Source organism: Catharus ustulatus, chromosome 8, assembly GCF_009819885.2.
Source record: "Catharus ustulatus isolate bCatUst1 chromosome 8, bCatUst1.pri.v2, whole genome shotgun sequence".
NCBI lineage: Eukaryota > Metazoa > Chordata > Aves > Passeriformes > Turdidae > Catharus > Catharus ustulatus.
This window is the reverse complement of record NC_046228.1, coordinates 5673208-5687933: the sequence shown is the minus strand read 5'-3', so window position 1 is coordinate 5687933 and position 14726 is coordinate 5673208. Positions and strand designations below refer to the sequence as shown.

Sequence of the window (14726 nt, the reverse complement as noted above, 5' to 3'; positions counted from 1 at the left end):
CAGGGCTGCACCGCGCCGGGACCGCGGGAGCCCCGCGCATCGCCCCGCTGCGAACACCCACCCGCACCGCCCGGGACGGCCCCTGCCCGTGCCCCTGCCCGTGCCCTCCCCCTCCCCGAGGCGGACAGCGGCCGTCCCTCCCTGCGGACCCTGCGCGGCTGCGGAGCCGGCGCCAGGTGCGGCGGGGCCACCCCAGGACTACACGTCCCGGCGTGCCCAGCCCGGCGGGGCCGGCGCCTGCGCGGGCTGCGGGGCCGCTCCGCGGTGCCACACCCCCGGGGAGGGAGGCAGGAGCGCCCGAGCCCTGAAACCACCGGGGGAGCCGGCGGGGCGGAGGATGGAGTAGCGGGGCGCGGCGGAGCAGGCAGTGCGGGGAGCGCCGCCTCCGCCCGGGGAGCGCGGGGGAGCGGGCAGGGCAGGCGGGGATGATGCGCGGGGGGACAGCGCGCTAGGGGCAGGAGGCGGGTGGTCGCCCGGAGACTCCGCACCTCGGAGTGACGTCCTGCTGCAGTGCCGCTGCCTGCGCTGCCCGAGCTCGTCAATGGAGCTGGAAAACATCGTTGCCAACACCGTTTTGCTGAAAGCCAGGGAAGGTGAGAGAGCGGCGGGAGGGGAGAGGGGGCTGGAGCATCCTTGTCGCAGTCGCCCCTCCGCGGAGCGATGCCCGCGGGATGCGGGCGCCGGTGGGGATGCGCGCCGGTCCCGCCGGCGGCGGCTGTCGGGGTGCCATGTGGCTGTGCCGGCGTTGGAAACGGCTTGTTTGAGACAGAGCCCCGGTGAAAATGAAAATACCGCTGTTTTTTTTTTTTTTCCCTGTGCGCGGGGGTTTGGGAAAGGAAGTGAATGAGATTGCAGAGATTACAATATTCACCCATCTCTTCCTTCCCCCTTCCCGCCTCCCCCCCTCAAATCTGGTCCCACAGATTGTGCTATTTCAGCGTCTATTGTTAAAGGTCAGCTGCAGATGCATTCATTCAAAAGGGCTTAGCAAATCTGCAAATAGCTTTCCGCGCCGTGTGGTGAGACCGGCAGGATCGTATCGCTTCCCCGTACAGTCATTGCCTTATTCGGCGTTATTAGGTGAGATCATGTTGCTGCAAACATAACCATTGTTGAGAGCGTGTTTGTCCCCAGCCGGAGCCGGACAAGAGGGGCTGGGGGCTCAGTCCCCGCCCGCGGGTGGCGCGGGGGTCTCGGAGCGGGGGCTCGGGCACCGGGGATGCTCCGGGCGATGCCGGCGCGGAGCCGCCGCTGCTCGGCGCGCAGAGCCCTGCAAGACGCTCAGCTGCCGGCTGGAGGACCCGGCAGCATCCCCGTCCCGACCCCGACGGAGCCGAGCCCCGACAACCACCGGTGGATCGGGCTCCCGGGGTTTGCTTTCCCCCCGTCGGGAGCGGACGCGGTTTCCTCTCCCCGCGCTGGCGGAAATCCTCCCGCGGCTGCGGGGCCGGGGCTCGGGGCTCGGGGCTCGGGGCTCGGGGCTCTCCCCGCACAGCCCCGGCCGCCCGGAGCATCCCTCCGGCTGGAGCGGGAGCGCCACGCACGAGCAACACGTCCTAGGGCTGCGGCATCGCTGCCAAGACGCGATCGCCTTCTGTCTGCTCCAGCCCGTTTTTATGTTTGTGTTTATTTACTTGCTTGTTGCTTAAAAGAAGGCATTTTTCCAAGCCCTCGCTCAGAGTTTCTTCCCTGGAAGCACTTGCTGGACCAGGCGTTTTTAGGTGCGGTACAACCTGCAGCCAGCCCGTTCTCCGCCGTCCGCCGAAGCGCCGGAGCTGCCTGCGAGCTGCCTGGGCACCGCTTGGGTGGGCTTCAGCTCCGGCCACTCTGGAGCTCTGGAACTGCGAGTAAAGCTGCGTTCATTTTGTAAGAGGGATCGTTCAAATAGTCCAGCCCTGGAGCGATCCTTTTGCTGGGAAAATAAGTCAGATTGTAAAATACTGTTTATATAACTCACAGGCTGTTGAACTTTTGAGGCTTAGCTAAAGAGTAAAGTCCTGAGATCCTCCCAAAAAAGCTTTACAAATAATAAGGGCAAAGGTGTTATCCCATTCAGCAGATCAGTGAATTTTAACTTTCTGACTTTTGATGGAGATCTTTTATTTTCTGTTGTCATTTTTAACGTTCTTTGGGATGCAGTTGTTGCTACCAGTGGCAATACAATGCTGGTTTAGATTTCAATAGACTTTAGAAATACTTTAAAGGACTGGTATTAATTACAGTTATTGTGTGTTGTTTACAGAGAGCCGATATTTTGCAAGTAATTTTAAATGTGCCGCTCAGTTTTATGCTCCTTTTCTGCCATTCTCAGGAAGATGGTTCCAGTCATGTTGCTTTATTGTGTTAGAGTTGTAATAAAGAAGCTGTTAGCTATAATCCAAATGGCAGAAATTTATCAAGATTTCCTCCAAACTACATTCTAACTGTTCTTTAAACCATGTATGAACATCCAACAACATTTCTTCAAGGCCTGGTGCTAATTTAAAGCTTTTTTTTTCCTTTTTTTTTTTTTTGGAGGGGATATGAAATTTTTAAAAATGAAGAACAAAGGACATGTACCTGACAGCAGAGCCACAAGTATTATTACTGTATGATACAGATTGCCACACTTTAGTTATTGTTGCAAACTGCTGTGAATAAAGTCATTTTAAAATTTGCAGTGAGTAATGCAGGCAGCTTTTCTTGCAGATGAAGAAGGCACACAACATATGTAAGACCAAGAGTAAAAGCAAGTTAGTATATTGAAGATTATGGTGTCTAAAAATAAGTTTGTTCCAGGTCCTGCAGACTCCATCAATAGATTTAGCCTAAGCCAAGTACGTGCCTGTGTGGTTCCACTTGTGGAGTCAAAATTAAAAGCTGTATTAGCTCAATCACACGCTGGCTGGTGCCTGCAATGTGGTCCTTAATCTTAGGAGAACAAAAATGATGGGATCCACTCTGCAGATGTTAGTAAAGGCAGAAGTTTTGTCAGGATTGCAAGGGGAACACAAAGCTACTCTCAGTAGCACAGGGAATGTCAAAGAGAGGTTTAGGCAGAGCTGCAGTGAAATCCAGCAGTGAGGACGTTTGAGGGAGTCAGAAGTAGGGCTCAGTGGCCACCACAAATGTTTTCTAGCAAATATTGGTTTAAATTTTGCAACTCTCTTGCTCTGGCCTTGGTAGCTTTTTTTTTTTTTTTCCCTTGTGGTCCCTTGTCTAAGTTCCTTCACCCCTGATGTAGAGTGAGCTTTTTAGCTGAAATACCAGGGGGCAAGTTTTACAACTGCTACACAAATACTTGCACTTAAATCCTGATGATCACAATGAGAAGCACACCCAGAATTAACTGATGCCATGTGATACATGAGTAATCTTATTAAAGTAACAAAAAGAGTAAATGTGGTTCACGTACAAAAATGCATTTCAGTGAATAATTTTGAGCAGGGAATAAATTTCAGGAAATTTTAATATTTTTGCAGAATATGAAGGTTTTGACACAAAATTACACATAAGTTACTTGTTACACTCAGAAGTCTGTCAGTTTGAACATGTAAGAATGGAGATTTACTGCATTTGAAAGTCCATTCATTATTTATTAGGAGTGAATTTATGCTGTCTCCTCAACTATAATTTCTCATTTCTTGAATGCAAAGTCCCATTTCACAAATCACTAATCCCTTTTCAGACTGAATAGAAAATACATCTGGTTTAATTATAGGAATCAAATAGGTATTTGGGAACTATCTAGTATTGCCTGGGGAGAAGAATAAGCTAAGAAGGGAAGACAAGAAAGATGAGAGTCATGAAAATAAAATCAAAACAATAACAGTCACAGTCATTTTGGGTTGAGTAAGAACCCCAGATTAGGAGGTGATAAAACATTTGTCTGGATCATAGAATGGTTGGGTTGGAAAGGACCTTAAATCCCATCCAGTGCCACCCCTGCCATGGTCAGGGACATCTTTCACCATCCCAGGCTACTCCAAGCCCAATGTCCAACCTGGTCTTGGGCACTGCCAGGGATCCAGGGGCAGCCACAGGGAGGAATTTCTTCCCAATATCCCATCTAACCCTGCCCTCCATCACTTTAAAGCCATTTCACTGACCCTTCTTTCCATCAGGCTGCTTGTTCCTGGTCTCAGCAGTGGTGGCTGAGGCACAGCATCACCCAGCCATGAGTCCTGGAGATCCAGAAATGAGGCCAGGCTGGGGAGTGAGACCAAGTTCACTTTCCCACTTTGTGCTTGTTTGACAGAGGGCACCATCAGATACAAGGAGCCAGGAGAGACCAAGAGCTGAGTCTCCCAGGGTCTCAGAGGAGCTTTAGCAGTCCTAATCCAGAGAAGGTTTCAGTTGTGTCCACAGAGTCATGAATCTATCCTTGCCTGTCAAAAGCAATAAGCTGATAAAAGCCAAGTCTTTCAAAGAGACTGATAATTAAACTGCAGTGTTTGTATGAAAAATAAACAAGATGGTCTGAAAAGCATGACCAAGGCATGGTAATTACCTGAATATTCTTCCTCATGAGCCATTCCTTCCCAGCCAGACCAGCCTTCCCCGATGTTCCCTGCTGCTTCTGTGGGCATGAGCTTCCTCAGACAACCTGAAACACATTTCAAAACACAAATACAATTTGACTCTGAAGTTGCAAAATCCTTTTAAAATTTGTACAAACAAACAGACAATTCTCACCACTTTGAAGTTTTAATGATAATGTGATGGCTAATTTAGTCATTAGTGTTAAAGCAGCCACTTTGGAAGATGAACTGTGTTTTCTGTCAGACCTAGAGTTTCTAAAGCACAGACTTCACCATGCAAAAGGAAAAAAATATCTTCAACCACTGAAACACAATGCAAATGCTTTTTTCCCTTTTTAGGTAGTTTGGAATTCTAAAATAAGCTTATTTATGGCACCCAAGCAGAGCTTTCTATTGGCCTAGACAAAAGGGGCGACCTTTTATACTCTCAGAATTTTTTGATGAGTGCACACTGATGCCATATAACATGCAAAATGTGCCTGATCATAAATTGCTGTATTTTTAGCTTGCTTTTGCAGGATGATCACAGGAGAGATTTGTGTGTGTCTGTATTGGCAAAAGACTAGCAATAAATCCTAAACATGAAGTGTGATTGCTTTCCAAGAACTTGGCTGCAGAGCAGTTGGAAAAAGGGCAGGAGAACAATGAAAAGCATATTTTGAAGGAAAGAAGGTGGCTATAGTGGCAGCCAAAACTGCATGGAGAATATGGTTATTGCAACTTCATTAACCAGTGCACTGAATGCAGAATCTCAGGTCCTCCATCCCTTGAAGTAAACCCAAAATCCTTTGTATGGAAAACATTGTAAGCAGAGGAAGCTTCTGTGTGGTGTCTCAGTTTAGTTTTCTTTTTGGAGCTCAAGAGAAGCTCACCACTGTAACAGCTTTCAAAAAAAGCAATTCAAGAATGGAATCAGCCATTGCTTCAGATGCAACAGGGTGCTTTTAAGCAGTAGTTTAAAAAAAATTAGTTTCCTGGAACCATTTCTTTCTGGGGGAAAAAAGGTACCTGTAAGAGTCAAGACTACCTCATTATATTTTAATCAAGGAAATTCAGAAAAGAGGATTTTTCAGGCCTTTCTGAAAAGAATGTGTAAGTCTGAATCACTTCAAAATTTCTTTTTAGAGAAGGGAATTGGTTCTGTAGCCACACCTGGCTTAGGGCAAAGGTGTGTGTGTAGAACTGGCTTGAAATATATTTCCTGTGGGTTTTTTTAGTATTTTGCAGAGCAAGGTGGAGCTGTAGTTGTGCCCTTGGTGGACACTGGGGTTCTCCAGTCTGCAGACATGGGCAGCAGGGCTGGGCATGTGGCAATGCTGGAGAAATCAAGGGCTCTTCCATCCAGACTTTTTCACTGGAGAGAGACCATGCTCCTTCCTGTGTTGTGTGGAACTGTTATGGCCTGATTGCTATCTGTCTTGTTGGGTTTGTAGGCATTTAAAAAATATTTAGTAGTGAGCCAGATTATTAACACAGAGAGCCTATTATGTAGTAAAACTTTTAGTACAAATGTTAACTGTGGAGGTTTGAGTAGAACTACTTACATCTGCTCCATTAATCTCATGGGACTGCTTTCCTCCAGTGCAAAATAATAAATCTAAGAAGAGACTGCCTGTCTCTGTTATCAGTATGTTCTTTTCCTGAGAAGGTTTTAACTTAGTGTTGCTGAAATTATCCACTCAGAAAAGAATTTTCAGTACTTATACAAGACATTGACATAACTTTACAACTCTTTTTTTTTTGTATTAGTTAAGAATACTCTGAGAACTTAGTCAAAAACACCCAAAAGAGGTGGTTTTAGTAATGTGAGTGTTGCCAGAGCAGCAGCACACAGACCAAACCAACCCATGTGTCTTTGTGATAAACAGCTCCAGGATAAAAATCTCAAACACTGGTGCCCCAAGATGAGCCCTGCCTGTCCATGCCTTTGTCCCCAGTGAGTTTGGATTGGCATTTGCTGCCCCATTTCGAAGGAGGAACAGCTTAAGAGGAATTCAGCAGCTCTGACTCTGCTGCTTTAGGCCCTGGGGGTATGTTGCACCTGTTTGGTGGCTGATATTGCTTCCTTTTTCCTTTTTACCTGTGGGCAGCACAACTCCTGGAAAAAATACACAACAGAGACCCCACAATTGCACCCTGGCTGACTTCTTGGAAAATGAGCTCCCTTTCCAGGTACTGCTGTGCCAGCTGAGAGCTGCTAATGATCCCTTCCCAGCTCAGAGCATGGAGACCTGTGCTGAGCACTGTGATGTTTGCAGAGGAGGGTCTGAAGCCCCAGTTGTGTAGTCAGGCTTAGTGCAGATGTGTTCTGATCCCCACAAACCTCAAAACTGACTGCTGGGATGGGGGCAGGGTCCTTCTGCATGGGTAGAGACACAAGTTGTGGTTTTCTTCTTCAGCTGACTGATTCTTCTCCCATGCTGGTTTTCTGCCAGAGTTACTCTGTGGATGACTTCAGGTTTGTATTGATCCAGGGAAAGCTGCAATATCACATCAGGATCCATATTGTTGCACTAAAAAATTTCAAAAGCAGCTTGTTTTATCAAAGCAGTTACTGTACTGCTTATGTAAAAATCCAACCAAATAAATTTCTGTTCTGGACAGAAAATTAGGAGTTAGGTGTCTAACCCATGCTCATCTGAGATCTTCCCCTGCATCTTTATTTTGAAAATATTCTGTGTGCTGTATGAGTTTTTTTGTGTGGCAGTGGGGATGAAAAGAATTGGTTACCCCCCTATTTTTAATGGCATGTAATCTAAACAAAAACAAGATGATATAATCCTAATATTTCTTTAAGACCACAGGATGTGAAATTAAATTAAAAGGCCAGGAAAATAAAGAACCCTGCAGTTTGATTACACTCAGCTGGATTATCTTTGTAATTATTTTCCTTGGAAGATTTAAAAATGCATAGGGCTTTGTGAAAAAGATTAAGTAGGGAAACCAAAATTAAAGTAAACAATCTAAAGAAAATATTGCAAAGATGATGGATATTTTACTTAATTAAAAAAAAATGCACCAAGTTGCCTGTTAAAAATGAAAGGATGGAACAGAACACAGGTGAGGAGGAAGATGGATGAGGCTGTTCAACTGGCTCAGCTGCTTCTGGCTCAGAAAATGTCCTTCCAGATATAGTTAAGCAACTGTCAGAAGCAGTTATTCAGGGGAGAAGGGCAGGAAAGGAGCAGAATTACACACAGGTACTCCAGCCTCGATTCAGACCTGGGAGCAAATAATGCAAATAGCGAAGGAAGGAAGGTTGTCTGTGTTCCAGGATGAGAACAGTTATTCACAGAGAAGTTTTTGGTGGTACAGCCAAGGCTGAAAAATGTCTGTATCCATCATTTCCAGCACCTAGGGATGCGTTTGCTATGCATGAGTAGTCCCATGGACTTCATGGGCACTGCTTGCTGGTTGGAAATGCAGCTTGCTTGTGCTCAGGGATCAGCCAGTTCTCACTGCAGCAGAGCTGTTCCAGGCAATAAAAGCATGCATAGAGCTAAAGGGAAACCACTGGAAGCCATTGGGAAAGGCTCCTACATCATCTTGTCCCTGGTCTGCCATGTACTTTTTAAGGTATGAAACATTTTGCTATAAAAATGACTCGTTCTATGGGTCTGTCTCTCTAGATTTTTTTTTAATGAACCCAAGAAATCTTGATTTTTTTTTTTCTTACATTTCCCTTACTCCCATCTCCTTTACTCATGCAGTCCCTTTTGTACAGCTTTCATTTTCCCAGGTACTTTCTGTTCCTCACCAGTTACGGTCTTGCCAAGTTGAACAGGATTTGTTCTTTCCTTCTTCCAGCCTGTCAGCTTGGATGGCCCAGCTGAGATTTTGTGCATCCAGCCCTGAGTTGGAGTTCCCTCCTGGAGCCGGGTTCCTTGTGCTGAGGGACACATTGGTCACACAGAGCCTGAGCCTGCTCCTCACCCTGCCCCGCCTCAAACCCAGCCAGAACAGCTTCAGTGGTGGGCAGGACACACAGGGGATCTCATCAGGCTATTTCTGAGCAGTTTCTCCTGCTGGGTTGCTGGTGCAGCTCCCTGTTGTCCTCAGGATGCAGGGGAGGCAGTTAATAAGCTGGAGCAGCTATTTTTTGCCTTGGTTGAGTATTCTCCTGGGTCCCATTGAATGCATGATTTCACTATGAGCCTGGCTTTTCCTGGTAGGCTGAGGTTATGTTGCAAGTTCTAGAAGTTACCGTATTTTTCATACAATACCTCTTTTGCTTCACTACTGGAAGAACCAGTCTTTACCTTGTGTGGGTGTGGAGAATGATGACTTTTTGGATGCTGTTTGCTGGTTCCCAGTGCTTCTGAGCCCATCCCTTTTCCCTAGCATCATTCTCCCAGTAAATAAATTTGGATTATTTTATTTCCTCTCCCTGTTGGAGCAGTCTAAACTTTTCTAGACCAAAATTCCCATATTTTGTTCTTCCCACTTCTCTGTCTAGTTTATTTTCCCTGTCTTCTGTTTCTGACACCACCTTTGAATTTGAGAAGTCTTTGATGTACTGTTTAAAACACATTTAATTAGTTTGGATTAAATGTCACTTTCCCGGCCACATGTAAGGCTTTATGTATTTACACACTCCTATTATCCTTGGTTGCTCTTTGGTCAGTGTTTAGTCTGTGTGACAAGGCTCCTGTCTAAAATTACTGAAACTGTTCTTTTTTTTTCCTCTCCATGCATGTGTTATGAGAGACCTTCATGGCTCTATAGGAAGTCTTTATTTACAATGAAAGCTTTAGACTCTGCCTGCCTCAGAGCTCCCCCTCAATTTTATCTTGTGTGTCCCAGGAATACCTGCCAGGAGAATGGAGAAATTCTGCAACATTACAGTGCTGTTCTCTTGGCAGCATCTGCACAAGGCACTGATGGAGGATCTCATCTTGTGGGGGAGAAAAAAAGGTTAGAAAAGGAGAGAAATGCAGCTGGAAGAAGAAATTCAGAAACAAAGGGAAGATGTCAATGATGCCAAGTGAAAACAGCACCAGTGAGTCCTCTGTGACACTTAGTCAAAATATTCCTGTAGGCAGTGCAAGGGAGCTGACACCTTCAACAAGCACATGAGTTGGAAAGAATGGATGCCAGGCTAAATCATCATTTAGCCAAGGTTGCCAAAATGTCTGTGGAAGATGTAGATATATGTGGATATATATTCATTCATACTGGTGGTGTTTAATTCTTGTCCTTAGCTTTCTGCTGATTTCCTCTTCCCTCTTAGGGTGGATTTTATTTGTTCCTGGGGATGATGGTTATATTTACTGGTAATCTCTCTCAACCAATGCTCTCCCTTCCATCTCCTTCAGTTTTGGTTGTTACAGACTTGGTTTCTTTATTTTCTGGCCCTTTATGAAGGAGGAAAGGTTTTAGTGGAAATCACTCTGGAAATCAATAGGGTTGCTTTTTGCAGGGATGATCTTGCTACTTGCACAGCAAACCTTTCTCCTGCAGACATCAGTGGAACAACCTGCTTCTCCTCTTTTGTTGCACAAAAATGTAGCTGCTCACCATGCAAGTTTTGCAGAGGAAATTTTACTTGGCTATCAGTTATGGAAAATTAAGGGAATCTGGACGCTCCTCCTTAATCTTACTATGAGAGGAGGGATAGTTGCCCAGTGCAACATTTGGAAGCTGTGAAAAAGCTTACAACTACAGGAGTTTGGACTAATCTGTGAATAAACCCTTTCCATATCTACATTCCATCTTTGAATCATGGTTTGGTGTTTACTGGGGATGCCAAATTATAAATCATATGCTGAGTGAGGATTCCTCATGAGCACACATCTGGGAAAGTTTGTGCTTTGTTTACTTCAGCAGCAGCAGAGTTTTGGGAAGAGCTATCCAGATGATTTACATATGATGTGAGGTTTCCTCAGGGTCACCATACACCTGTCCTGGAAGCCTTGTGTATTTAGTGTGCATCTCCTTTGGCTCTTTGCTGGATGAGAGGCAGGAATGGTTCAGGAATGAAAAAAAAAACCACAAAACTTCAGCACTCTGTCTGGGAAAGCTGGTGATGGAACAGAAAAGCATTTGAAGTACATCTCCTTCTTGTCACTGAATAGCAGCAGGTGCCTGTGGAAAGGTGTGGATATCACAATCCCTCCTCAGGCTGGTTTTTTCAGCCTCCCATCTGAGGAACTTACTGAGCAGAAGGTGGCTTTGCCCTGTGGGATTTAACAAAGGGATCTCTCCTTTAGGAATTTATTTAATCCATTTTTTGGATCACATTTCTGCTTTTGGCCTGAGCAGCTTTTTGTGGTGATGAGTTCCATCATGTAACAAAAGCCTGCAAGCTTCCCCACACGTGTCCTTCACGAGGGGCTTGGTCAGTGTATGACTTGTGTTTTGTCAGCCTCAGAAAGCATTGTCATTGTGAAGACATGGAAGTGTCTTGGAGGGGGAAGAAGGGAAATTATCCACAAATCAATCAAATATTTCTGGAGTTTTGCTGCATTGGTTTGGTTTTTATTTTTTTTGACATGTTTATTTCATTGCTCCTGCAATTTATATTAGACCATCCATGATTTTATAACCTTTTATCATGTCCTCTAATAAACAGTGTATCTCCAGGCTGAAAGGTCCAATCTGTCATCTCTGTTCCTTTGCATCTTCCAATTCTGTGTCCTTTTTTGAATTGGCTGACCAAAACTACCTGGCACTGGTGTACCCTGTGGGCAGTGGCACAGTGATGCTGACCACTTTGTACTTTCTTCTTCTCACCATTTTAACTTGATGTTTGTTTGTGTTTTTTCCCCACTGCCACAAGTATTCATTACTAGGCCCATTGATGGCGACCTCAGAAATTTGTCTCCTGAGCTGCAATGTTTAGTTTGGAGCCCATTGTTTGGTGGATATGGCAAGAGTTGTTTTCCTTCATGAGCAATACTGTGCTGACACAGAATATAGCTTTTTTTTTCTCCTAATTTTTAAGTGATTTAGTACTGCAAAATACTCCTGCAACTCTTTGCAGGCTGTTTTTGTTCCAACTGTCCTGAAGAAATTCATCTTGGCAGCAGATGCCATCTTGTTATTTATCTCTTTTCCAGACCATTTATAAATACACTGAACAGTCTGAGTCCTGTTGCAGATCTCTGTGGCATCCTGTGAGCAGCCCTGCTCCACTGTCAAATTCTTATCCCTGATTTTCCATCTTGTCAACTGCTACTGACTCACAGCAGGCTCCCCTCTCCAGAAACAGTTTAGTTTCTTAAGGATTGTTGGGAAGGTCACTGCCAAGAAAATCACTATTCAAAAGTGTCAAAATGCACCTGCCCAGGCAGCTGTGAGTACAGCCAACTTCTTCCAGAGGTGGGGAGGAAAAGGGAATGAGAAATGTAGGAATTTGCCAGCTGATGGCAGTGTTTGAAGGAGCCATTCCTGAGACAACTGAAGATGATTGGCAAAGAAATGAGGGTTGCACCAAGGGCTGAGGGACAAGGTCCCAGGTGAACCCTCTTAAAATGGGCCCTGTGAAATGTGCCCATCAAATCTGAGGCTGTTGTGAGGTCAGTGATCACTCCCAAGAGGAGTGTGATACCTGCCACTGTGCCACTGGCCACTGCACACTGGAAAATGAACCCAACCCAAATCTACCCCATCCCCAAACCCTGCCAATCATGGACACAAAAAAAAAAAAAAAAAAAGAAAGGTGTTTTCAGGTAATTATTCTCAAATACTTGTCTCTATCCATGCATGCATGCACAGGATCAACCTCCTTCATCAGACAACCTAATCCAAAATCTCTAGCAGATCTTGGGACATTTATTATTCTGGCTCATGCAGACCTCCAGCTGCAGAATGTTTATTTGGCTGTGAAAAGTCTATGAAGTAACGATCTTTGATGGATTCAGCATATTGTTTTCTCTTCCTTTTTTGGGATGCTGTTTGCCTCCAGCTCTCATGGGGAACACATCTCTCTTTTCTGTGTATCATAAATACCAGAGCAAGGGCTGTGGAGGTGGCACAGGTAGGAGCCTGCACTGCACAGAGCTTGCCTAAAAGTAATGCTGTAATAATTCCAACATGTTAATGTTTAACCTTGCCAGCATTTCAGGTTGCTAATAATTTATCCTTGCTTATTAGCAGGTTATGGCCTGATTTATACCACGACACTGGGATTGTTCGTGGAGGCAAGTGAAGGAAGTAAACTCTGGCTCTGTCAGCATTGCTGGGAAAGCAGATAGGGAAATTTATTATTTATTGAGTAACCTCTCCAAGACCTTCGTGTGGTGGTTGATATAAACAAACTGGTTATTGCAAAGAGTGAAATAAGTAGAAGGCAGCTTTTAAAAACTTACGGGTGTGCTGTGAAAATGACGCTTCCAAGATGAAGTTCAAGTCTATATGTTACAAATCTATTTCAAAGGCATTGTTGGAATATATTTTTAAACAAACGTTTACCAGCTGTGTGAAGGCATGAAGCTTGTTTAGAAGCCCAGAAATATTTTACAAGGTGAGGACAGAGCATGCTTTTGTTCAGAGTCCCTGGACTAAATTCTAAAAAAATACTTAGTGATTTTCAAATATATATATGTTTCAGCTTTTAGATACAACGAGCTGAGAAGAAATTAAAACAGGGAATTAACTACTGGGTATTAAACTCTGTTAAAATGTGCATTCTGTGCAGGGAAGAGGTAAATGTGAGAGGTCTGGTGTGTTTCTAGGGCCAGACACCAAGGAGAGCAGGCAGCAAAGCTTTGACCTCTGCCCTTTGCTCATCTCTGTGCTCGCTGTTAATGCTCAGATCTTGGATGCAGCATCACATCTTGAAAGGGGGGATGTGGAAATGCCTGTGTGGACCTACCAGTGCAGGTGCCAGCTGAAGATGCCATTTTACAAACACTGAAGCAGGTAATAAGTTTCAGACACATGTAGTTCCATAAGGTGAACAGTTTGTTGATAGAGGCAATTTAAGCAGTTGCTCATCAGTGAAAGTAAATTCTTCACATTCCTTGCTCTTGCCTTCTTGTATTAAAAAAATCACACTTAGTGTAAATAATTAGAGGGCCTGATGCTTAATTCCAGCAGATGATTGTGGGAAGATTGTTTTTTAGGGAGGTTTTGCTTGTTCCATTAAAAAGGTGATGAGATTTGCAGATGCTTTGCTAACATAGATATGCACTATTACTGTTATCTTTTCATCTGGACTGATTGCAAATCACAATGACTGTGTTTAAAAAAACACAAACAAGTGATGTATTAACTTCTCTAATATCTCATTGCAGATGAAGTTTCATTTGATCTTAGTAGATGATATTCAGCTGGAGGATAAAGCTAAGTTTTGGGATTGCAAAATTTTGCACAGGAGTGTATTTTGCTTTTTGTAAATCTTACTGTTTTCCTCTAGGGAGGGGGAAGAGGGAGAGAAATAGCTTGACAGGAATCAGTTGTTTTGATTTAAGAGAATGTGAGGAAACGGTATCTTCCAATAAATACAGATTTTATTAAAGTTAAATACTGTGACAAATAGTTTAGACTTACAACGTCAGATTTGGTATGTAAGCAGAGCAACTCCACTGAGATTTGAGTGCATTGCTAAGATTAATGAAATATACTTTGTAAAGAAGGGCAATGATTCACTGAGTAAAAATAGGCAGCATCTTAAAGACCTTGTAAACACAGCTATTAATTTTACAACTAGAATCTTACACTCTTTGTCTTAGTCTGAGAATAATGCCACTGCATTCCCTGAAACTATTCAGTGGGTACAAATTCAGCTCTTAAATAGATTTTTAAATAGATTCTGACAGTGGCCACGGTTGCATTTTTGTTTGCATGCTTTGTCCATACTTTGGAACAGCTTCATGACACTTCTGCTGTATAAAATATTAATCTCTTCCCTCTTAAGCCATCACCCACACCACAAATCCTGCTTGATACACTTGCTGCAGACAGCAATAACAATACTAAAGGAGCCACAACTGACATGCCTCTGCTCTTCTACCTACTTATTTCAGGATTTAGCAGTCTAGAAATTCTCCTTGGTGTGAGGCACTAAGTCCTCCCCATTTTTGATTGTGCTTAATGTTTAGTTTGATGCTGTAGTTCATGTTTGGTTTGAGGGATGGGGAATCTCTTCCCCAAGCTCAAGTCTGGTAGTTTTTATTCTTTCTTTTCAGTATGAGAGAGAAGCTTTCTTTTGCTTGACAAAGCTCCTGTCTTATGCCACTGTCTTGATCTTCTACATGAAGTGTA

The 14726-nt window shown here is 44.3% G+C and overlaps 1 protein-coding gene across 1 annotated transcript in view; it reads left to right on the top strand.

Moving 5' to 3' along the window:
- Window positions 1-401: 401 nt before the first annotated feature.
- Window positions 402-14726, top strand: part of GRK5 (G protein-coupled receptor kinase 5) — a 153868-nt gene continuing 139543 nt past the window's right edge. Inside the window, exon 1 of the mRNA XM_033065792.2 lies at window positions 402-593. Coding sequence (XP_032921683.1) covers window positions 542-593 — 52 coding nt within the window. The 5' untranslated portion in view covers window positions 402-541. The remainder of the gene's footprint in view (window positions 594-14726) is intronic.